General features: G+C 36.9%; 2 protein-coding genes across 3 annotated transcripts; both read right to left on the reverse strand.

Moving 5' to 3' along the window:
* Window positions 1-3,223: 3,223 nt before the first annotated feature.
* LOC115446747 lies at window positions 3,224-6,915 on the reverse strand. Its single transcript, XM_037441880.1, has 4 exons — window positions 6,801-6,915; window positions 5,162-5,260; window positions 4,061-4,243; window positions 3,224-3,547 (listed from the first exon to the last, which is right to left on the reverse strand). Exons 2-4 carry the CDS (start codon window positions 5,219-5,221, stop codon window positions 3,374-3,376), a joined length of 417 nt encoding a protein of 138 aa, XP_037297777.1. The 5' UTR covers window positions 5,222-5,260; window positions 6,801-6,915; the 3' UTR covers window positions 3,224-3,373.
* Window positions 6,916-12,204: 5,289 nt separating this feature from the next.
* LOC115445349 lies at window positions 12,205-25,366 on the reverse strand. 2 transcript variants are annotated; one of them, XM_037441882.1, is made up of 4 exons: window positions 25,152-25,366; window positions 24,402-24,533; window positions 23,480-23,658; window positions 12,205-12,363 (listed from the first exon to the last, which is right to left on the reverse strand). In XM_037441882.1, exons 1-4 carry the CDS (start codon window positions 25,308-25,310, stop codon window positions 12,267-12,269), a joined length of 567 nt encoding a protein of 188 aa, XP_037297779.1. In that variant the 5' UTR covers window positions 25,311-25,366; the 3' UTR covers window positions 12,205-12,266. The 2 variants fall into 2 exon arrangements, with proteins under 2 accessions (XP_037297779.1, XP_037297778.1); XM_037441881.1 differs by having other exon boundaries at window positions 23,465-23,658.
* Window positions 25,367-26,636: the final 1,270 nt, after the last annotated feature.

Raw genomic sequence — 26,636 nt, forward strand, 5'->3', positions numbered from 1 at the left:
GTAAAGATAAAATTGCATACAACATACATGCCTTTTTATAGTGGACCATTTACAAAGAAGTACATGGATAACCACGATTATCATCCATCTTCAGCCTATAGAATTCCCCTGCTGAACAAAGGCCTCCCCTAGAGATTCTAGGAAAACCTGTTAGAAGCTGCCTGCATCGAAAACGTTGCTACAATAAAATAAAACTAAATAGCATAGCATATGAATAATATTAGCAACAATGGTATTAGCTGTTCCTGTGACGTTTATCAAGTTGTCTGTCCACCTTGTAGGAGGGCGTCCAACGCTGCGCTTGCCACTACGTGGTCTCCACTAGAGAACTTTTTTGCCCCATCTGTTGTCAGTTCTATGAGGTAAGTAAATGCCAAGTGGACCATCTTGGGAATCGTTTGCCTCTCAGACGTCATTGTCATTACTTACTATATGACCCGCGATAGCAAAACTGCCATTACACGCCAAGTTACGCTAAGATTCCAACCTTAGTTACTTGGTAAAATTGTCCCATTGACTGTCTCTGCTATTTACGAAAATAATAAGTAGGTACTTAATAATTTATATCAACTATTATTCCTTACTGGTAATTGTTCTTCATAATTAAATATAAATATTTATAAATGAGGCATCTACTTACGTTTAAGCAACTCTTGGATTCAGTTTTGAGGCTGCAATCTCTGGTAAGGAAAAGTTAAAATCAGTAATTTAATGACTATTATATTAATATTAAATAATTAATTAAATTCAAAGTTGCGCTTCTACCTACCTTTTCGGAGATAAAAGGCGTGATCGCGTTTGTGTGGTCATTGTTTAATTGAGAACTACAGAATTAGTAACAAATTGGTTACCTCGCTACAGTGGTAGATTATTGAAAATCAATAGCTTGTATCTAATTTATGATCCTATATATTATATGACACTAGTGGTAAAGGGTCCATATAACCTTATTTATGCCAGTTTCCCATTAATGTAGAATTTAATTATCATCAGAGAGATTTGCAGACTGCATTCATGCATATAAGTAACTATGTTGTATTGGGTTCCCTTAGGGATAATTTCACCTTTCACCACTATAGTACATACAATCAGAGGCAATAAGGAACTTTAATTAACAAATAACTATCACCGCTTTTGTCCATTACGTTAATACTTAACTACTGAAGTAACATTGCTTTAAAATGATTATGTATCAGCCTTGTAACACTAGGTTCAACGTCTTATTTAATCGAGACGAATAAAAACCAGGTCACGCTCATCAGTTACAAAGAATCAGTTAAATTCGTTTGATATATGAAACTGCGCGTGCTACATTTTACGAGGCCTTTAACTTTCCGCATCCGTGTCAAATATATTTAGGAACATCGTTCCGAATTTTTACATCGCGATAATCTTGTTTGAATCAACAAAAAATATGTGGAGAAACACAAATACTGAATATAATATAAGCTATGTATTATTTCACCCCATTTCTGCGTTCAGGCGTCATATATGGATAATCCGCATATTAAAATGTATTTTACTTTACAATTAAAATTAACAAACGCATTATAATAAAATGTTATAGCTTGGCTTAGCCACGAGGCAGGCACTGATTCCGTGATATTCATACCCTCCTTATAGTCCTTATCCAAGGATACCTGAGATCAAACTCAGAATGTTAGGCACATATCATAAAAAAATAATTACAAAAAAAATAAACTGTCAATACGCTTGCTCCGCCAATATGGCGTCGATTCATTGACATGACGTCAAACGCCTGTAAACACTAACATGTTTCTTTAGATGGTAGCAGTTGTTAACAAACGTGTAATGTCATCGAAAATTTCACCTATTAAACCCATTTACAATCACGTGGTTCGAGCTAAAAATTAATTTATTTTATTTCACGTTTTTGGATATAAATATTTGACACATCACATTATTATTTTTTCATAAAAAATGGTACATTAATCAATAAAAGATCCCCATCCGTGGTCCATAGGTACAATCTCTAAAGCCTAAGCTATCCTAACAATCTAAATAGTACAATACTCACATCCCCACACCACTCATTCCACTAATGAACAGTTCCTGAACACCTATCTCTTTCTCTGTCTTCTCCGGCTCTTGTATCTGGACTGATCTTCTCGGACTCTTGTAGATGTCTTGGATGCAGCTGCAGTTCTTCAAGAAGATCCGCTCGAAGTCCGCTATCGAGTCGTCAGATATCACAATTGGTGATGAAGCAGGCTGCAAAGACATTGTCCAGTTTTCTAAGATTCCAGTATTTCACTATCAAACACTATGTGATCGTAAGTAATTTGGAATTAATGTGTGGTTTTTCATGAAGATACCGCAAGACTATAACTAAAAGTAACCGGAGCTAATCATACCAAATTTTTTTTCGTCCTTATGTACGGAGGTTTGTCATGTCGGAACGACTGTGTCGATCCATACGTCCGGATTGATCGTGTGCCTATTTCCACTCATACCTATATAATATTTAAAGTGTGTTGAAAGCAAGACAAACTCGAAATGTTTAGGTAATAACGCCCTTCATCCGAAAACAAAATTATACAACTCAATGAGAAGATTATTATAAAGCGATCGCGTACAATATCCTTCCAACCAGAATATTACAGTACCTGCAGATTTATATTTGGCGTAGTTCTTACCTCGACCAAGTCCTACTAATATTATAAATGCGAAAATTTGTGAAGTTGGGTGTATTTACGTTTGTTCCTCTTTCACGAAAAAACTACTGAACGGAGTTGGATGAAACTTTAGAGTAATATTGGTTATACATCAAAACAACACATAGGCTACAATTTAAAATGATTATGTGTAATTTGGTCATAATATAACGATGCATATATGTAAGTCGGAAAATGTATCCCGAAAAACTCCTTCACGTGGGCGAAGCCGCGAGCAAAACCTAGTTCTTTATATAAGAATTCTAAACAAAAATATACAGTATCTAATTAATTTCACATTACACTCACGGGCTCAATGACAGATATATCAGAGTTGCACTCTCGGTACGACTCGGACACTTCGCAACTGACATTAGGAGTTGACGTGACGACTTGACAGGAGTTTGGCGCCTAAAATGAGGAACAGCATAAGGAAAAGACAAAAATTAATCATAACATTGGTCCAAACACATTAAACACAGACTTACCCGAAAAACAACTGTGATTATTATGTGCGGTGAAGACACTATGAAAAATAAAACACCATACCAACTCAAATGCTTTTAATGCACCAAAAAACAATAATGCAATCCGCTGTATATAAACTAAAATTGCAACTACACTCCTATCCTAATCTAAAAGCTCCAAGTCTTAAGGACTTATAAAATAAATTGTAAACGCATTAAAAAGCAGAATAATTATTCGGGTGTGGTGGGTGCGTCCCAGCGGCCCTGCGGGTTAGGGTCGGAGTCCCCCGAGAACGGCGCGTGCGCGGCGAAGCGCGGCTGCACGCTCACGCACAAACCGTTCGGCTCGTTGGTGGGCGCCGTGGTCTTAGACCCCTCGTGGCTGTTCAACGCAGATTCCCTCGCCTGCATAAAGAATTATATCTGAGAAAGTACTTTAGGTATACTCAACTATTGAAAAAAAATACAATTTTATAACCCAAGAGGAAAGATTTGTCGGCTGCCTTGCTAGTTCTTACAGATGTACCTAGAGTCATCAGGTTAGTATGATTTGCGGACTGAGGATCATAACTTGAGTAAGTAGGGCGAACGTTTATGGACCCAACATATTGGAACAGCACTAAAGTGTCAGATCAAGTTTTTTGGACCCAGTGCCTGAATTGTGATGAGACCCACCGGGAAAATGGCCGTAGTGGGTGTAAATGAGAGGCCGCAAAATTAAGGGCGCCAGGCGGTTGCACTAAAAATCTTATAAAACTTACCATGCATAGCGGCCCGACAGTTAAAATACTTTATAAGTTATTTTATTTAACTTTATAACGTATATTATAGTGTTAATTAAATAATAATAAAAAAGAGCGACATGATATAATATTGCCCGAAGAGGCTAAACAGCTAGAACATATCATGCAGTAATACCATAGCCTTGGCCTGCTTGAGCTGACGACGGATGTGCTTGATGATCTCATCTTTGAACTGCCCACGTATCATGTCGTTGCGGGTCTGCTGGTCCAGGATGGAGTTCACGTGCCGCATGATCCGCATCTCCTCGGCTAGGAGGATGTTCACCTTCCGCAGAGCGTGCACGTTCGAGGTGCTGTTCTGGATTGCCAAAGGGAAAAATTGTTATCACTTAAACAGTGGTTACCTGTTACTATGAAAACTGTTACTCAATGCACTGGCGCGCTGTTGTTGGTAAAATAACTAGAGTCTAAGGTAGGTACTCAATCTTAACCCATATAGCATCGAATGTTTGCTATAAGAGCTACATGACATTACGCGTGTCAAAATGTATATAGACGTACGTAATCACATAAATACGCAACTACACTCACCTACGCAGAACGTGTGCATATCACGCACTTTTATAAGCAGTTTGGTTTCACCTATACACCTACCTATAGTCTAGTATGTATAATGTACTTTTCCAAACTCCAGATCACCAGTTATCTTATATTCCTTACTATATATGCATCCATATAGTATGGCATAGCTTTCAATAATTTACCACGGAGTAGATACCTAATATTAAAATGTGCACTAAAAATAATTAATTCATAAAAATCGCATGATTTGTTTATGTAGTTGCTACGTTTAACAAAAATGATCTTAATAAGTCAATGTTAAGGCCAGGTAAAAACGTAATCGATTTGGCCGGCTGCCAAAAATGGCGCCCAACACCCCCTTTCGCCCCTATACCCAAGAAGGGTGGCGATAAACCGGCCGTCTACTTATTTGTGTGGTAAAACGTCCCTAAAGTCTGAGCTGTGCGCATTAGCGATAATTGCTATAAAATTCGCAAATGCAAGGATTTGTACAATTTTGTAGACAACGTAGTTATCATTAAATTCATGTACCTATTGTTTAAATTAGATCACAAGAACAAGCAAGTAATTTTATTTTTATTTCACCAGCTAGCTTTTAAAAAAATTACTTATTACGAGAGCTAATTTTATTTTTGCAGTTCTGCTTCTGAATACACACTAACCAATTGTAGTTTAAGTAATATTATGGCATTACCTTCAGATTCTCCTCCATTTTCTGCAGACGCTCCTGGTACTGGCGCGTCTCTTCCTTCATAAGCTCAGTGACGTCCTTGACGGGTTCCCAGTCGCCGCACTACAACGCACCAGAGGAAATGCAACAATCAATACCTGAGATGGCCGGTGTTGCCAACGCATCTATCTGCATACAGCCTCCAAAACTCAGGGGCAATGAAGTTATTTATTGGGAGTTTATATCGAGATTTGTGACATTTTTAACGTGTTAGTAAGATAATTAATGCAATGTAATGCTTATAGCCATTTAAAAAAGATAATATTAGAACAAGTAACACGACTGGCTATTTGTATGGATAGTTGTAAAATTAAAAAGTTTTTAAGAAAAATAATAATAGTGTACGATATACAGCCTAGGATGGGATGTTTCCGCGTCCTTATTTTATTGCGTGACAGTGGAATAGAGTTTATTCAGATTTCCTCTAAAAACAAATACTAAGAAGTATCAAATCGAACAAAAACTGGTGTTTTCTTTCGCCTACTCAAATTAGTGGAAAATATTAAGTCATAAACGAAAACCGAATTATACTTATTATTCAAGTACGCAAAAACCAATATGTTCCAATAATTAAAAAATATATTGTTTTAATAATATTGGGTATATTATACGTCAAATCTATATCGCTTATTTGAAAATAAGGGATAAAGAATTGACATTTAATAGTCTGGCTTTTCAAGTTGCAATATAAAATATGCGAAGAAGGATCATTGCGCCGATTACCGACCACTTAGTTCAGTCGAGTCAAAATATATATATGTATTTTACATGTAAGATAGATGGCGAGCATATAAATTGATCCTAATTATGGTCTAGTTGTAAAACATCGCACTTCCATTAATAAATTATAAATAAATAGGGGAAACATGCGAAAAAAGCTAGTGTTAGGATCGCTTATTTCACTTGGCCATCACTAGTATGGTAAATTGCGACCACTATTTTTAACAATAAACAAATAAATTAAGTAATAAAACAATTTTTATAGAAACAAAATATTTTTATATCTTAACCGACCTTTGAAATTAAACATAATTAAATATCAAATAACATCTAATATGAATACTATTTAAATTACGTATCTGTTTCTTTTTTTTTTGTTACAAATAAAAATGATAAGTATTCCTTAGGAGTATTGTGATAGAATTCCGGATATACTTATGTAACATACTTAAGCAGCCTATTTTAGCTTGTGGTAATAATTTTTTTCGTAATAATTTTGGTGGTCACAAACTGTGATCTGCCAATGATTATACGTACTTTGTGAACTATACATATAACTTAGTGATAAATTATATTAGTGAATTAAACAAAGTTTTATAAGCATCATTAAGGCTCTTACAACTCCAAATACTAAATTGTATAACAATCAACTAAATATTAAGAAAAATCAATAAAAGAAAATAAGATTTCACGATTTAGATAACGACTAGATCGTCGTTGTAGCATATTAATAAATTAGCATTTCAGTAGCCAAGCAGCACGTTTTAGTTTAATATAAGATTAAATTTACTTAAAATCTATTAAACAATTGAAATCAATACATAATTAAACTAACTTCACTTCATACGTGTGTAAATAACGTATATTAAGTAACAAAACTTACCTTTCAACGCCGCACGCTTCGTTATTTGTTTTTTTTTTTGTTATTTTACCTAATTTCCATACACTTTTCAGTCAGTCGTAATTTGAGGGTAGTTATTTCTTTTAGGTAACACAATTAATATAACACGTAGTCAAATATAATGCTACAACCTCAGAACAAGAACAAGCATAGAAGGAATCTAAATTACCCTCATATACTTGTCCTTTTTTTTCAAATAGGCCAAAACCGTTGAAAAGAACGAGACAAATATTATGTTGCTAAGGTCGGCTTGCGTACACTTTAAAATTATCAAATGGTTACCTTTGGTCCTCTTTATGATGCCGAATTAAAAAGCAAATAAAATGTCAAATGTTCCAACTTGCCAACCTCAAAACAATGTCATAAACGCGCCCACACAATTTAGTTACGTTATACTTCGCGCGTGCTTTTCAAAAGTGGCTGCATGTTTTGTAATATTTTTGTTGTTAATTCTAATAAATACACAGTGCTGTTTAAGTATAATATAGCCCTACGAACAAGCAATGGCCTGCGTTATTATGGGGTAGTAAATCTCATTCTTGTCGTAAAGAAAATGAAACTGAAATCATCAGCTTCCATCGGTGAGTAAACAAAAAACCTAATATATTTGCTTAAACCCTGTACATAAGTGCAAAAAGTATTATTAATTAATCTTTATTATGTTGTAGTCATATTATAATCTGCTGTTGGCCATTCGATACAGTAATTATTAAGTATTTTTCATTTTTATCAATTTACGTAGTCGTGTTCAATAGTGTTGTTCTGCATATTCTGTCGATAACATAGATGTTAGTATATTGTAGTTGACTATTTTGCATAAATTGCGTTTTACTTTCAATATACGGTGGTGAAGTGGTAAAAGCCACTTGGAAACCGTGCGCGAAGGCTGGGGGTTGAGGAAACTATCTGATTTTCATAGTGTGTTTCATTGCAGATTCCCCACAGATGATGCTATGAGGCAAAAATGGATCGTTGCCATAGCTCGTCCCAATTGGCATTGGAAAAATCAGCACCGTGTTTGCTCTATGCATTTCGACAAAGTTTTATTAACTTTGAAATAAGTTATCAAACATATGTGACATGAATGATACCGCTGTGTTTTAATTTTATTGTCCCATTTTAGTAGCTTCTGTTAAATCACACCTCTTGGGTATCTTTTAATCCCTAAGAAAGTCAGAAAAGAACAGAAGGCGTACTGGCTTTCTCCTAAACGAAGTTCCGGCCGATTTCTTGTTTGTTACTTACAGCGGTTTCCATTCCTTCCGAAATTTCTAAGATTTTCTTAATTTAATAATCTAAATGCTAAACCATTTTTGTGTGAATGACGTTTCGGAAGGCATGGAAACTGCTGTAAACAGCAAATGAAAATTGGATAAAATTTAGCTCGAAGAGAGCCGGTAGTTCTATAGTTTATTGTAATTTAACAGCTTCTTAACGAGTGATTTTATATACCCAGACCTCATTTGGTACTTGAATACCAAATTAGGGTTTTGATATCTTTTTTTTTATCTTTATCTAAAATAGCATTTTGCAACGGTTTGTAGTTGACTGACCGAAAAGTGTTTATTTTAGCAGGTCTGTGAATTTACCATAGCCGATAGACAAAGCATCTATCGATATCGATAAGATGTCAGAAGAGATCGCAACACAATTAAATTTCTTGCTGTCAAAGACAGAGTACACTCACATGTCATAATGTTACTTCTATGCTTGTCATTGTTCTGAGGCTACAACTATTCAAATAATATTAAAACTAATACCTATTTCTTTTTATTTTGAAAAGAAAGATTTTCTGTAATTAAAGAGATCTATTGAGGCAAGTGATCACTAGCTCCAGTAGCTAAAAAAATAAAATAAAATACTTTATTTATCACGTAGGCGAACAAAGTTGCACTTATGATACGTCAAAACAAAGTATAAGAATAATAATTATTATTTTTCGACAACTATTAAAACTACTTATATAATTATGGACATTTTAAATTAGGGATAAAATTTATAATACAAACAAGGTACAAACCGAAGTAACCAGCTCGGGCTGGCAAGTAGCTGGTCGCGAAACTGACGCAATGACCCCATTGATTCGGAAACTTCGTGATTTCTTAATCCTACTTTATCCAATTTCTCATGAATAGTCTAGTCATAAAATAGAACTGTCGTGACGAAGTAGGGAGACAGATGGGGCGCGTGGCCCCGAAATTCTCACCCCGCAGTAGGTCACGGCCAAGGTCGCACGATAAGCAACCCTCCGGTTGTTGTTTTTCTAATAAACTTTCACCTTTCGAATTACAATAATGTTGCCAAAAAAAAAACAAAATTTAAGTATCTTGTATCAGGAGTTTGGAGTCATAAATTGCATTGATTGATTGAGTTTTTGTATTCACTTACAACAAAATATTTTTAAGGTTCGAGCATACAGAATTTTCCGAAAATGAGGTAAAATTACATAATTTTTTATATGGCTATATTAATACAAAAATAATATGTACGCGAAAAAGTATGTACTAAACTAGTGTTTGTCAAAATTCTCTTTGCGTCAGTTTTCACTTTTACAAAGGCGAACGTTTTCTATTTTCTACAGCCTAAAAATGCACTTTATGCAAATAAAAATACCGTAGTAAACAAATATCAATGTTATTCACTTCCACGTATTGCCAATTATGTGAATGGCCCCGCCGAGGCAATTCTTGTGCGCTTGATCTCCACACCAAATGCACGCCCATGCATGTACACATTTGCCGCGACCCTAGGCACATAGTTCAGTGTGTATACCTGATTGCTAAATACACATCGAGACCTATAAGGGTTTCGCGAAAATGTCCCCTCCCTCTCCCTTCCAACCATTCTAAGAAAACTCCTCCTTCCTGGATCCACTTTTGACTTCAAAATCATGTTACAAGATTCTAAATTTTAACCCTTCGAAATATTATCATACTTTTTTTAATAGTGTTTTCGCTTAGTTATAACGGGCAGTATTTATTCATGTAGATAGGTTAGTGGGGAATGGAACGGTCCTCAGAGAATAAATAACGGAGAGGATATTCAATGTGAGAGAGCCTGCAACACCTGAGCATTTCGCGGGCATGCGCTGTAGCCTACGGTGGCCTTATATACGGTATTACAAAAGTATAGGAAGCGCGTGTCTAGCTGATACTTACTACATTAAATACATGTGTTTGGACCAACGTTAACTACGTTATGTTGGGAATAAACTTTGGCGTATTTGTCAAAATATTTATGCCTTTGGGCTAAAGCAATATCGACAGCGTTCTTTATGTACGAAGTTGCTGTTTTGGTCAAATAATGCAAATATTTGCTCAAATACGTCAAATATAGTACGTGCGTTATAATAAGTGTACGCACCTCTGTCCCTGTACAGCACATGCCGGCCATCACCTCGGCGTCTTTCTTCGACACGTCTCTGGAAGATCACCAATCTCAAAAACATTGAAATAAAAATAGTTTGCTGAATTTATTATAATTTTTTATAAATATTTTCGAAGGTTTTTTGGAGAGCCTATAGTTACAGGACCGAGGTGTCGGTCGTCCGAAAAGTTAATGTTAAATTATGTAATATTAAAAACTTTGGATTAGACAATTGTTGATGCTGGCTGAATGCCGTGCAAATCAGAGTAAATGCATCTAGCTCGGGCGTTTTGCGCCTTTCTATGTAGTATTCATGACGCTCTTCCTACTGTCTTATGCTCTAGGCTCCTCACAAAGCCACCCTTACCATCATCCGATGGCCCTGTCGCCTTATTTATACATATTTTATTTATATATGTATTTTACACACAAAATAGGTACAATCAATAAATATCAATATTATAAATAAAGTCCCCAAAAGCGAATTATGTCTGTATGTGATCGATTTTCTCTAAATCTACTTAACGGATTTTTGTACGGTTTTTACTAAAAGAGAGTGCAGTTCTTGAGGAAGGTTTAGGTTCATAGTTCGTAATACATACGTAATACGGTTCTGTATAAATTTACTGAAATATAACGATTACTGTTGAAAAGGACGCGTGGTTGTAAAATATCTCCTGGGTCGGGAGTTACGCCAGAAAAAAATTGTGACAAACTGATTTCCACGCGGGCGAAGCCGCGGGCACAACTAGTAAATTCATAAAAAACCTAATAGACTTACGGTGTATGATACTTGGTGAGAGACAGCTCTCCCCTCAAGTTCAGTATCGTCTGCTCGTATTGCTGCACATCCTTGTTCAGCCGCTGTATCTCCCTGTGTAACGGAACAGCTCGTCACTAACTCGTCAGTAGATACGCTTCCACACTATTTCACTTTAATAATACAAGCCCTATACAAATACTGCCGGCTGCTGAGCCCATGCCTCTAGTACTGAGGGTTTTAGATTTATTGATAAACAATAAAGTCATCATCATCATCAGCCCTATATTATATACTGTCCCACTGTTGGGCACGGGCCTCCTCTACTACTGAGAGGGATTAGGCCTTAGTCCACCACGCTGGCCTAGTGCGGATTGATAAACTTCACACACCCTCGAAATTCTTATAAAGAACTTCTCAGGTATACAGGTTTCCTCGCGATGTTTTCACAAAGAATACATACATAATTTTTTAGAAAAGTCAGAGATGTGTGCTCTTAGGATTTGAACCTGCGAACATTCGTCTCAGCAGTCCGTTCCACTACCAACTAGGCTATCGCCGCTTAAATAAAATCATTACTTCGAAAACTAAGAAGTTTGTGGCTCAGGTTTCGAACCTACGGACATCCGTTTGGGCAGACCGTATAATTACCAACTAGTCTATCGCGCAGTATATTTCACTTTACTGCGTATTAAAATACGAAAGTCTTGGTAAAACTACGAATGATTATCAAAACCCACGACATATCAAACCCGGACTCTATAAAAAATATAGCATAGAATATTTATATAGGTCTGTACCTACTAATAGTAACTAGTTTAGAGTAAACTCAATCACCTGTCTTTAGCGATGATTTCCTTTTGCAGCGATTCGTTCATTACAGTCAACTCGTTTAAGTTTCTACAGACAGTTTTCTTCTTGGTTCTCTATACCAATGGAAGACAGGTAATTCAATTAGTCATGCTTGGGTATATAGAGAGGTATTTCAATAATATAAAATACTTACTTTAGACACTGCTGCTAAAAGATTGTATAATGTCACTTACAAATTACAATCGCAAAATATTGCAAACCAAATATGAATAAATCTGGTGCTAAACATGATAGACAGCATTTAAAAAATATATACGACGTAGATATCAATGAGATTACCGAAATACCTACATTTAATTTACTCTGAGCTATTTTAAATATGCAAACATAACAATTGGTGTATCATAAAATGGATTTTTTTTTCCTTTGTTTATTAATTTATAAATAAATGGGTCATATTAAAAAAAAGTAAGTATATTAAAAAAATATAAAGAAATACAAAAAAAAGTTCAAAAATATCTGTGTAAATGTCTGTTGGGTTTCCTCACGGGGTCCAATTTGTAATTTCTGTATTTTGAGTCGCCTTGGTCGAGCTTCCTTTGTCGCCTGTGTCCCGAAAAACATAGCTCTGTCAAGGTAGCAGTAGTAACTTAGCAGAATTAAACCAAATACATTTTAGAATTTGTTGCTAATTTGTTGCTAATTAGTTACCACTATTTCGATTTTGTTGCTCCAGCCGTTTAGAAAAAAAACCGGTCACTGCTATCATGATATCAAGCTAGCATGGACCATAACGAAACTTAAACTTATTTGATCAAACGTAATGCAGGAATTTGTTGCTAATTTGTTGCTAATTAGTTACCACTATTTCGATTTTGTTGCTCCAGCCGTTTAGAAAAAAAACCGGTCACTGCTATCATGATATCAAGCTAGCATGGACCCTAACGAAACTTAAACTTATTTGATCAAACGTAATGCAGGAATTTGTTGCTAATTTGTTGCTAATTAGTTACCACTATTTCGATTTTTTTGCTCCAGCCGTTTAGAAAAAAAACCGGTCACTGCTATCATGATATCAAGCTAGCATGGACCCTAACGAAACTTAAACTTATTTGATCAAACGTAATGCAGGAATTTGTTGCTAATTTGTTGCTAATTAGTTACCACTATTTCGATTTTTTTGCTCCAGCCGTTTAGAAAAAAAACCGGTCACTGCTATCATGATATCAAGCTAGCATGGACCCTAACGAAACTTAAACTTATTTGATCAAACGTAATGCAGGAATTTGTTGCTAATTTGTTGCTAATTAGTTACCACTATTTCGATTTTTTTGCTCCAGCCGTTTAGAAAAAAAACCGGTCACTAAAAAATATTTCACATAACAGGTATATACTGGATACGAATTTTGGAGTCGGCGCCTAATTAAAATTGCTAGTTAAACTAGATAGACCTAGACTATAAAAAATATACTGTCTCGATGGCATAGTTGTGTTTCGCTTACAATACGACTATCGAGCTGTCCGTTATGAAAGTAGTAGTTTCCCGGGACCCTATGTTCTTCCCGGGGTCTCAAACTGTCTCCATACCAAATTTCATCTTAATACGTTGGGTAGTTTTTGAGTTCAACACATTCAGGCAGACAGATGCAGCGGGGGACTTTTGTTTTATAATATATTTTTTAGAACTTTTTAAGAGGAACAATCCCCACAATAAATCATTGTTGCATAACTTTAACCGTTTACGCAGCGCACGCAACGGAAGCTCTCAACACTAATAAATTGTCCTCGTTTTTGCAAAATGTTTCATTACTGCTCCGCTCCTATTGGTCATAGCGTGATGATATATAACTAAGAGCACTCCACGAACAAAGGGCTATCCAACGCAAAAAGAATTTTTCAGTTTGGACCGGTAGTTTCTGAGATCAGCCATTACTGCTCCGCACCTATTGGGTATAGCGTGATGATATATAGCCTATAGCACTCCACGAACAAAGGACTATGCAACGCAAAAAGAATTTTTCAGTTTGGATCGGTAGTTCCTGAGATCAGCCATTACTGCTCCGCTCCTATTGGGTATAGCGTGATGATATATAGCCTATAACACTCCACGAACAAAGGGCTATCCAACGCAAAAAGAATTTTTCAGTTTGGACCGGTAGTTCCTGAGATTAGCGCGTTCAAACAAACAAACAAACAAACTCTTCAGCTTTATATAATAGTATAGATATATATGTATGTAAGAAGTAGATTTAAGCAAACCTAAAGCAAAAACACAACTGATATATTTCGATCACAGTACAGCTATCGCGCTGTGGTGTTACACCTCTGCCTACCTCTAAAAAGCGGAAAAGGTGTGATGCTATATATAAATGAATGTATGTAAGAATTAGAGTCAACTAAACCCAACACAAAAACACAACTTATAAGTTTCACACGCAGTACGACTATCGCGCTGAAATGTTACGCATCTGCCTACCACTGAAAAAGGGAATAAGGTGTTATGCTGTATGTATAAGTATGTAAGAAGTACATACTCAATGCAAAAACATAACTAAAAACGTCACAAGAAAGCAAACTTCGCGATTTCGTTTTCTTGGACGACATAATTAGTGTAGTTTTTTTAGTTTTAAAACCAAACTACTGAAGCGATTTTGAAAAAACTTTTATGAAACCAATCTGGAGGTATATTCTTTCGAATAAGAAAAGATTTTTCCAAATCGGTCCATAAATGAGCGAGTTCTGAGGTAACAAACATTAAGAAAAAAAAAACATTGACGTCGAATTGATAACCTCCTCCTTTAAATGAAGTCGGTTAAAAATGATCTCGCCTTAACAATATTTTATATGAAAATATTTTTGGTAGGATTTCACTTTTATATGTATGTAAGTTGCTCGTTATGTTTTTTGAAACCTAAAATAGAAAGAAGAAAGAAAGAAAGAAAAAGAAACTTACGTATTTTTTTTAGTTTTAATAAACTGTATGTGTACTTGTATAATTTTCAGTTCTATAGCATGAAATTAAGTTTGTGTGGGAAAACCCATACATACTTCCATCCCCTAATTTCGTAAATCGGGGTGTTTTTAGATATCAATGAAATCTAAAGAGCAGCTCTATAAGAGCTTTACCCATATCTTATTGACATCATATCCCGAGAATTTTGTTTATACGGTACCTATATTCCAAACCCAATTTATGAGGGTTCAAAAAAAAGACGTTCAAGAAAATTTTAGTAGGATCCCTGCGGTCCGCATGGCTCGTCTTAGCGAGACACTACCTTGCCCCCAAATAATGTTATAATTTGTAATTTTCAATTTAAACCACTGGAATAATAAGGTGCGAGGAGGAGGAAAAAAACTTACTTCTTAAGGTATATAACATCATAAATAACAATAGGCACATATAAAACAAAAATAAAATACTATATTTATCACGTAAACGAACAATGTTGCACTTATTACACGTTAAAATAATGATTGAGAATATTTATTATTATTCCTAAATAATAATTAAAATGACTTATATAATTATGGACATTTTAAATTAGGGATAAAATTTATAGTAAAAACAAGGTACAAACCGATGTAACCAGCTCGAGCTGGCAAGTAGGGGGAATAAAAGGATAACGCGTCGCGATCCTCACCGGTGAGGACATAAGCCCTAACCTAGCTAACCTACCAGCCTTTCACTACCTAAGTGATGATTACCCGAATAAGAAAGGCGGAAAGAAACTCCGGGCATGTTTTTTGTCATCAGTTGTTGATTACATCTTTTGTATTTTATTTCCAAGTATTTCTAGTACATAGTCACAATAGTTATATAAGCTCATGCACGCACATCACCGTTAAAATGGGATAAGATGAAATCCAATCCATTAAACCTGGACCGGCATAAAATAAATTTCAAGATAGAAAATAAAAGAGAACACGCAAATTCATAATTTAATAACGGCGTACAGAGTGCATTCGCCTACACTTACAAGCATAATTTTCAGTCAAGAGAAATACTTAACTTACTTATTTACAGTATATACTTATTTGTGTATTTCTTTTCTTTTTATACATAAGTTACAGAAGATTATATTAGACGTAAGATAGATATTATATTTTATATTAATTTTGATGTTATAGTGACAAGCTACCAGAATATGATAATAATAATAAACAGATTCAGACACTACGTGCATTCTTCCACTCAAAAGCACAGCATTCAAATCTCCATCAAGCAACAGTCCGAGCAGATAACAAACACACACCACTCATTCTGACCAATCCATCCATACAATTAAATCACACATCTCACACACAGAAACTGGATGCCTGGGCTCAAAAGTCTCTCCACGGACGGCATCTTCTCGACTTAACTAACCCCAACGTTGACAAAGTAGCGTCAAACGAGTGGTTAAAAAGAGGAGAGCTATTTCCTGAAACGGAGGGGTTTATGATCGCCATCCAGGACCAGACCATAGATACAAAAAATTACCGAAAATATATAATTTGTGACCCTGCTGCACAAAACGATGCATGCCGACACTGTCATAGTAGTTCTGAGACAATACAGCATATTACTGGAGCTTGTAAATCTATTACACAGTCGGAGTATAAACACAGGCATGACCAGGTAGCATCAATTATCCATCAGTATTTAGCTTACAAATACAAATTAATTAAAGAAAAAACTGCATATTACAAATACTCCCCTCAAACCATACTAGATTCAGATGATTACAGAATGTACTGGGACAGGACTATTATGACAGACAAAACAGTTCACTTTAACAGACCGGACATCACTTTTCATGATAAAAAGAACAGTTCAGTATACCTTATAGACATCGCCATACCAAACATCCATAATTTGCAAACTACATACACAGAAAAACTAGCCAAGTACACTGACTTGGCTATCGAACTTAAAACGCAGTGGCGAGTGGACACCGTCCGTACAATACCCATTATTATTTCATCTACAGGAGCTGTCCCCAAATCCATACACACTAGTCTCAAGACGTTACAAATTCATCCACTTACATACATCCTCATTCAGAAAGCTGTCATACTTAATACTTGCAGGCTCGTCCGGAAATTTTTATCAATAAACTCATAATAACATTAGTACTCTCATCCACCCGTCATTTCCGTTTTGGTCAAAAGCCCGCGGAATGATGTAATTTCGCCATTAAATGGTAGAAACTAGTTAAAATTTAAAATAATAATAATAATAATATCAGCCCTGTATTATATACTTGCCCACTGCTGAGCACGGGCCTCCTCTACTACTGAGAGGGATTAGGCCTTAGTCCACCACGCTGGCCTAGTGCGGATTGGTAGACTTCACACTCCTTCGAAATTCCTATAGAGAACTTCTCAGATGTGCAGGTTTCCTCACGATGTTTTCCTTCACCGTTAAAGCGAACGATAAATTCACAAAGAATACACACATGATTTTTTAGAAAAGTCAGAGGTGTGTGCCCTTGGGATTTGAACCTGCGGACATTCGTCTCGGCAGACCGTTCCAGAATATATATTTTTTTTTTTTTTTTTTTTTTTTTTTTTTTTTTTTTTTACGTAGGTAAATCGTCAGTTGACTATCTCCCGCCTTGGGATGGGCGGGAGGGCGTGTCAGACTTTTACCGACTAAGAACCTACGGTGTTCCCATCCTTTGCCTATGTGCCTAGGTCCAAGATCCGGTGGCATTGAGACCTAGGCAGGCACCGGCCCTAAAGGGCCCCGCAAATTACTCTGACACTGCTCTTCGAGGCGCGCGTGGAACACTACGCGCCGAACACACGGGCCGTTGGGGTGTTTCGGGCGACGGGCTACCCAATGCTCGTCACCCGACGGTCCGCGCCTACGGAGGCCGACGATCCTCAGCAGACGTTCGACGCCCGCGTCTTGTGCGTCTGCCGTGGCGGATGGGACGTTGGGCGCTTTGGCGCCGTATCCGCTCCGCCACCTCCTTTGCGAGCATCACGTCCTCGCAGAAGGAGGTGACTGCGTCCCATTCTCTCTCGCCCCGGAGCATGGCTTCTACCAGGCCCCGACGCGAGAGGTCTCCGCCACCGATGGCCGTTGTGAGAACACGGCGGGGCTCAGCCCAAGCTGGGCACACCTCCACCGTATGCTCCACCGTGTCCTCCGGCCGATCCGCACAGCAGAATATGATATTAACTTAAAAATAAGGAACAAAATGACAATATTAAAGTAGCAAAACATATTTTCTCGGCTTAACGTGAGCTTAGGCATAGCAAATCAGCGCTTAATATAATTAATATATGTATGTACCTAAAATTAAGGGATTCGAGCTATTCTGACATACCCGTGTGAAGTTGGCAAGTGAGTTTTAAATATCATTTTTTTAATATTGCCATACGATTGTACTACATTAGTAACAGATTGTACCGTATTTTATTTTGTTTGTACCTCATGGGGCCAAGAGATATGGTGTACTAAAACTTTGGTCAATCAACGCCTTGAGTGTACTAACATAAACTCGCGACATTTCCAAAAAAAACATCATTTTAATGATTTTATAGCTGAAATTGATGGGAGAATATGGCCAGAGATACAATCCCTCTCGAACATAGTACAATTCGAAATGAGGGAGTACAAACGACGGAAATGTACGAAATTCCTAGAAAATTATTATTTTTCAATAAAGTACGGCCATTTTCAAATGAATTATCATTGTGATGATTTTATAGCTGAATATGATGGAAGAATACGTCTCTCAGAGGTATAATCCCTTTTAACATAGAACAATCCGAAATGAGGGAGAACAAACGACGGAAAGAAATGCACGAAATTCGTAGAAAATTATTATTTTTTTCCAAGTACGGCCATTTTAGAAAAATCATCATTGTGATAATTTTATAACTGAATATGATGGACGAATACATTCCTCGGAGGTACAATCGTTCTCTAGCATAGAATAATCCGAAACGACGGAATACAAACGATGGAAATCCACGAAATTCTTAGAATATTATTATTTTTCAAAAAGGTACAGCCATTTTCAAATGAATAATCATTGTGATGATTTTATAGCTGAATGTGATGGCGGAATACGTCCCTCAGAGGCACAATCCCTCTCTAACAGAATACAATCCGAAATGAGGCAGTACAAACGACGGAAATCACGAAATTCGTAGAAAATTCACAATGATTATTCATTTGAAAATGGCTGTACCTTATTGAAAAATAATAATTTTCTAAGAATTTCGTGGATTTTCATCATTTGTACTCCCTCGTTTCGGAGTGTATTATGTTAGAGAGGGATTGTACCACTGAGAACTTATTCCTCCATCATATTCAGCTATAAAATCATTAAAATGATGGTTGGTTTGAAAATGTTGCGAGTTTATGTTACTACACTTAAGGCGTTGATTGACAAAACATTCAGTAACACCATATCTCTTGTCCCTATAAGGTACAAACCAAATAAAAAATGGAACAATCCGGTACTAACGTAGTAAAATCCTTTGGCAATATAAAAAAAATGATATTTTAAACTCACTTGCCAACTTCACACAGGTCACCTGTCAGCGGCCAAAAGTAGGTACTTGCGAGGGGCACGCGTCGCTCAATGAAATTACCTAGACCTATAACATTTAGATCGTTCATTGTCATTAAATTTGTTTGCGTCGTGAAGTACGTACTAACGAATAATTTGCTGGATTCATGTTTGGACGTTTAGTAAATAAGATTCTGTTTCGTCACAAATGAAAAGTTTTATTGCTTAGTGCACCCAAGTTTTATATACTCTTTGATCACATTTTGTAAATGTTTTGGAAAATTGTAATATTACTTCACACTCAGCAACTAGCTAACAAAATATACTTTTTTTAAACTCCTACAACTGATAAGCATAGTAAATACTGTTTTAATGTAAAATAAAAAAAAAAATTAAAAGAAAGTTTACTTTAGTAAAAATAATAAAATACGTTTCCTTTTTCATTCTTCTTTTTTAAAAAACACAACTTCGCGTTCATAATTAATGAATTGACGAGTGGAATTAAATCAATCCAATCCACATTTTCTACAGTCCGAAATTTGCAACGCTCGTCGCTCGTAGTCAAAGGAAGCCGCACGCGGCGACGCGCCCTTTGGGCCCATGGCCTGGCGCAGCGAGGCCATTGCACGCAAAAACAGCTGATCGGAGGCGCATGGTAAATTTTATCTTTTCCACATACATTTCTGTAATTATGAAAATAGTTTACTTTAGAAAATTTTCGGCATAAACGGCCGTATCTTTTGATTGGGTTGGTTCAGAAGTTTGATTTTTTCACAGCTCTAAGGGACAGTAGACCCGAGTATTTGATACAATTTTCAGCTTAATACCTCTACGCGTTCCTGAGAGAAAAGGTCTTGACAGACGGACGGACGCAAGAATCGGCGGACAACAAAGTGATCTTATAAGGGATCCGTTTTTTCTAAAATGATTGATAATTCATATGATTTTAACATAATGTTTTGATGGACATTATTTATCACAATCAATAAAGAATAAAGTCCCAAGATTGTTTTCAAAATTTTGTCAACGTTAAAATTAAAATTAAAAATTTAATTTTAATTAAAGTATGCTATAACGTTTCGTTTGGTTTAATTCTGCTAAGTTACTACTGCTATCTTGACAGAGCTATCTCTTTTTTTGGTTTCGCGGAGAAAGTGCTTATGACTACCGACCAGTCTTCGTGGGGGGCGACTGGGCGGTTATGTTAGTCACCGTGCCTTACGACTCGGCGTTGAGCAGCCCCGATTTGGTGATGACCTTCAGGCCCGCCAGGCCGAGTCGCTAACCTATATACGCATGGAAAACCAACTAAAACTCTGCGGTGGCCCCTTTCGGCGCATTAGAGGCGGCTACGGGCTTCGTCTGACGAAAGTGTCTAAGTCGTTGTTCGCAGCCGCCCCTGCGCGATGCCGCCTGGTACGGCCCGTCTCTTATGGGGGGGGGGGGCAGAAATATCATCACGCTATACCCAATAGGAGCGGAGCAGTAATGGCTGATCTCAGGAACTACCGATCCGAACTGAAAAATTCTTTTTGCGTTGGATAGTCCTTTGTTCGTGGAGTGTTATAGGCTATATATCATCACGCTATACCCAATAGGTGCGGAGCAGTAATGGCTGATCTCAGAAACTACCGGTCCAAACTGAAAAATTCTTTTTGCGTTGGATAGTCCTTGTTCGTGGAGTGCTATAGGTTATATATCACGCTATACCTAATAGGAGCGGAGCAGTAAGGGCTAATCTCGGGAACTACCGGTCCAAACTGAAAAAATATTTTTGCGTTGGATAGCCCTTTGTCTGTGGAGTGCTATAGGCTATATATCATCACGCTATACCTAATAGGAGCGGGGCAGTAATGGCTAATCTCAGAAACTACCGGTCCAAACTGAAAAAATATTTTTGCGTTGGATAGTCCTTTGTTCGTGGAGTGCTATAGGCTATATATCATCACGCTATACCCAATAGGTGCGGAGCAGTAATGGCTGATCTCAGAAACTACCGGTCCAAACTGAAAAATTCTTTTGCGTTGGATAGCCCTTTGTTCGTGGAGTGCTCTTAGTTATATATCATCACGCTATGACCAATAGGAGCGGAGCAGTAATGAAACATTTTGCAAAAACGAGGACAATTTATTAGTTTTGAGAGCTTCCGTTGCGTGCGCTGCGTAAACGGTTAAAGTTATGCAACAATGATTTATTGTGGGGATTGTTCCTCTTAAAAAGTTCTAAAAAATATATTATAAAACAAAAGTCCCCCGCTGCATCTGTCTGCCTGAATGTGTTGAACTCAAAAACTACCCAACGTATTAAGATGAAATTTGGTATGGAGACAGTTTGAGACCCCGGGAAGAACATAGGGTCCCGGGAAACTACTACTTTCATAACGGACAGCTCGATAGTCATTTTGTAAGCGAAACACAACTATGCCATCGAGACAGTATATTTTTTATAGTCTAGGTCTATCTAGTTTAACTAGCAATTTTAATTAGGCGCCGACTCCAAAATTCGTATCCAGTATATACCTGTTATGTGAAATATTTTTTGGTTTTGAGTGGTTTTTGAAGGCAGTTTAATTTTTTTAATTATTTTTATTTTCTAAACAGCTCGGGCAACAAAATCCTTATTGTGGTAACTAATTAGCAACAAATTCCTACATCACGCGTGATCACATAAGTAAAAGTTTCACCAGTATCCATGCTACCTTGATATCAAGATGGCAGTGATAGCATTTTTTCTAAACGGCTGGAGCAAAAAAATCGAAATAGTGGTAACTAATTAGCAACAAATTAGCAACAAATTCCTGCATTACGTTTGATCAAATAAGTTTAAGTTTCGTTAGGGTCCATGCTAGCTTGATATCATGATAGCAGTGACCGGTTTTTTTTCTAAACGGCTGGAGCAAAAATATCGAAATTGTGGTAACTAATTAGCAACAAATTAGCAACAAATTCCTGCATTACGTTTGATCAAATAAGTTTAAGTTTCGTTAGGGTCCATGCTAGCTTGATATCATGATAGCAGTGACCGGTTTTTTTTTCTAAACGGCTGGAGCAAAAAATCGAAATAGTGGTAACTAATTAGCAACAAATTAGCAACAAATTCCTGCATTACGTTTGATCAAATAAGTTTAAGTTTCGTTAGGGTCCATGCTAGCTTGATATCATGATAGCAGTGACCGGTTTTTTTTCTAAACGGCTGGAGCAAAATATCGAAATAGTGGTAACTAATTAGCAACAAATTAGCAACAAATTCCTGCATTACGTTTGATCAAATAAGTTTAAGTTTCGTTAGGGTCCATGCTAGCTTGATATCATGATAGCAGTGACCGGTTTTTTTTTCTAAACGGCTGGAGCAAAAAAATCGAAATAGTGGTAACTAATTAGCAACAAATTAGCAACAAATTCCTGCATTACGTTTGATCAAATAAGTTTAAGTTTCGTTATGGTCCATGCTAGCTTGATATCATGATAGCAGTGACCGGTTTTTTTTCTAAACGGCTGGAGCAACAAAATCGAAATAGTGGTAACTAATTAGCAACAAATTAGCAACAAATTCTAAAATGTATTTGGTTTAATTCTGCTAAGTTACTACTGCTACCTTGACAGAGCTGAAAAACATAGTTTTACAATAAAAAATAAAAATAGGGGCAGGAGCAGTCATTGTAGCTATTTCAAAGGTTTGAAATTGGATATTTATGCATGAACATGTTTTAGCTGACAAGATCAAACACCCTTATCTAATAGAGACAAGCTCTTGGATATCGTGGCTATAAATCGAATGGCAAGATAAATTTTGTTTCACAGTGTTAAATAAATATTCGCCAAGCTAGTGACGAAAGACAAAATTCTTAGGGCACTTTCAAATCTTTTCCATGCGGAAAATATAAGGCGCCCTTAGGTCTTTTACTTTAGCTTCGTTCGCATTGTGGCAGCTCTTACAATCTTTGGGACTTGATTAAGACAAATTAGTGTAAAGTGTTCCCTAGGACTTGCCGAGCTTCACCGCTCAGCGTCGTAAAATGTGTGCCACTGCTGATCCTGGCTTACAGGAATTGTAGTAGTGAGTGTGAGGGTGGGAAAGTCAAATCTTTGGGATTTATAAAGCAGTGCGGTTGTTACACTGCTGCCGCGCTGCCTCGTTACATCACTAATCGGCTTATTGGAAGACGTTCATGAATACAAAGATTATTTTCAACTTGCCCCGACTGCACTAACCACTCGACAGAGCCGAATATATCGGACTCGGTGACTTCAAAGAAGTGTATCCCGTCGAGCGTGCAGTAGTCGAACTCGCGCAGCCGGCGCAGTACCTCCACGAGCCCGCGCAGGTCCGAGTCCTTGCGCGCGATGCGCCTGCGCAGCGCCGCACGCTCCGCCTGCAGCTCGCTTATCATCTGACAGTACAAAAAAGTGTTTCAGAATTCTCTCCTTGATAACATAGTTCATAGGGAATGTAGAGGAGTGTAGCAAAGTTATATCCCGTAGGTAGTGTTCGAAAATATAGGTTTCCACCATTAACGTTACTAGAAAAACAGTATTTGGTACTCGTGAACGTAAACGATACACTTCTCTCAAACAAGATCTCAGTTCTCAATAAATAAATAAATATGAACTCAAAACAAAGGACTGCTCGGCCTAGGATCGAACTCATTATTATATGATTTACAGTTAGACTGTAAGTTCTGCCAATTGTCACTAACGACTCAATGGATTCTCCAACAAGTATTTATATGAACAGTGTAGCATTCTGGACAATTTAAAGAAAACAATTAAATAAAATAGCTACGTAGGTATCTACGGTTTTACTTGGAATAAATAAGTCATAATTTGCCATCTATCATGTCGAGGACACCAAGTTAATACTACAATAGGCCTAATGTTTTCATAAGGATAAATGTCTGTAAACTGTCTATTAAGAATTACATATTGCTAGTAAATTGACCATGGTACATGTGATCAAAACCCCTTCTCAAAAGACTCGTTGCAGCGTTTGCTCGCTGTCGGGTTAAAATTATAACAGACGCCTCCATTTCTTAATGCAATAAGTATTATTGCATTAAGAAATAGAGGCGTCTGTGAGAGCCACAATTTAATGTTAGAAGTTAAAAAACCCTAGTTTTTAACTGTTAATACCTACCTCACTGTTCCTTCTGCGCTCCAATAGTAGCCTGGTGGTGGCCTCCGCCTCCAACTCCTCGACAGCGCGCGCCAGTAGCGTGTTCTGCCCCACCAAGTCGCTTACCCACGACCTCAGCACGTCCACTTGCATCTACAGGACATGCTTTTAATCTATATAGACATACTCCTATTCCTATGCTACTGATTTTGTTTTTTTCATTGCTTCAAAGACGCTTTGAACCTAGACTTTACCGCCCTCTTACCCAGAACTGGCCTTGCAGACCACTTTATAAGACGCAACTCTATCTTAATCTATAGCATAACGTCGATGATGTCATTCTATACAGAGACCGCAGGGCCCACCCCAAGATCTGGAACCAGGGAGCCCGGCCCCCATCCTCAACTGTTAAAATGGTAACACTACATTAGTTATTTTTATTAATAAAACTCCTGTTTCCTACACCTCCGGTGCACGTTCCGTAACACGATGTATATACTTATGTTATCCTTGTAGAAATAAATAGTAATAAAGAAATTACCTATTGAATTTCAATTCACATTGGCCAAAATTCCACAAGAAACATTATCATCAACCAGTACAGCTCACACACACCATTGAAACTCCTATAAGCTAGGTTCGACAATAGCATTATATGACCTCGAGCAGAAAAGGTCGGCGAGCCTCTAACATGCAATCATCCTCAACACACAAAGCTGTCTAACCCGATATTCATCAAATAGGAAATCAGGGAAGGCGCTAAACACTCACTTGCAACTTATTCGACCCTCCGACCCTCTCTATGAGCTGCATCCTGTCTTCATACGCTTTCTGTATGTCCTTCAATATGTCGAGGGTCGGCCCTCCCTTACACTCGCACATGCCGGGATCCCTCTCAGCGAACTCACATTCAACTATATTTAAATCCATTACATAAAACCGGAGATGCTGTTTTTCATGTCTGTTGTGTTTCTGTCAAAACGACATTGAGAGAAAAATAGCAAAAAAAATATCTGACAGTCTATGAAAGAAGTACGAAATATGACGAAGTCTTTGTTCAGCAAAAATAAATATTCCGAAAAATTAAAGGCAAGTAAAAAAAACACATATAGTTCTAATAGTGTATATTTTTACATAAATCGTTTCACGTTAAAACTAATATAAATACATACAAACATAACCAAAAATAACAACGATCTTACTAGCTCTAAGGACAGAGGAACTGGAGATTGGCGGAAACACTACAATTGTCTATACCCATTGCACAATCGGCGTATGCGCCGGGAACCTATATACTAACTGATTGTTGCAATAAATTAAGTGTGGAGTTCGGTGCTCAGTTGGGTCATCGTGGGTGATGGACGGATGTTTCGACTGACGAACAGTTTACACCAAAATGCTTGAGCGAAAATGCTGACTCAACTTAACTATTGACGGCAACTCGAAATGAAAGTTAGTCGCAATTGAACTCAAAAACAACAAAATTCTTAGAAAATGCGTTCTATAGAATAATACGTACAATAGTTTGGCATTGAGGCTTTCAACAGATCTATTGTAAACTAAGTTATAGTCTGTGAGAAATTGATTAAAATTATTTGTACCACGTGGTGTTTCTATAGAGATATTAACGTAATGTATTTTAAATATTTCTATATAAATATTTTTTTTGGATAAGCAACGAGTAATTGTTATTTTTTTTACTCGAATTTTGTATCCTACCCTAAGAGACCTCTCTTCACCCGATAGTAAGTGCAATGCAGTGAAAGTTTTAAGTCGGCCGACGATCCAACAGTAGAGTTGTCTCGACAGTCGCTAAAATTATGCCGTACGAACAAGTCGTTTTAGACTTGAGTCATAGTAGACTTTAAAACCCTCTGACTAAAGCTGTCTATAAGCTGTCACTTGGTGACACTAATATCTTAATAAGTGCTTCTTTCCATAAATTGTCTAAATTTCTACTCACATACGAGGCGTACAAATGGTTATACTGAAATATAGGTCTTAAATTCACTAACCGAAGATCTAAAACAGTACATCAATACTTATCTATTTGGCTCACTAATAAATCTATACAAAATATAGAATACAGCCGAGTTCAATAGGCGCTATACAAGGTGTTTCAAACATTGTGGGTACTTTAAAAATATGCCATGAAATTTCCAAAGTTGTTTATATTAAAAAAAGTCGAGTAAACATATAAATAACCATAATATATTATTTTCAAAAATATAGATTTTTGGGACACCTTGTATAAAA

Source organism: Manduca sexta, chromosome 23, assembly GCF_014839805.1.
Source record: "Manduca sexta isolate Smith_Timp_Sample1 chromosome 23, JHU_Msex_v1.0, whole genome shotgun sequence".
NCBI lineage: Eukaryota > Metazoa > Arthropoda > Insecta > Lepidoptera > Sphingidae > Manduca > Manduca sexta.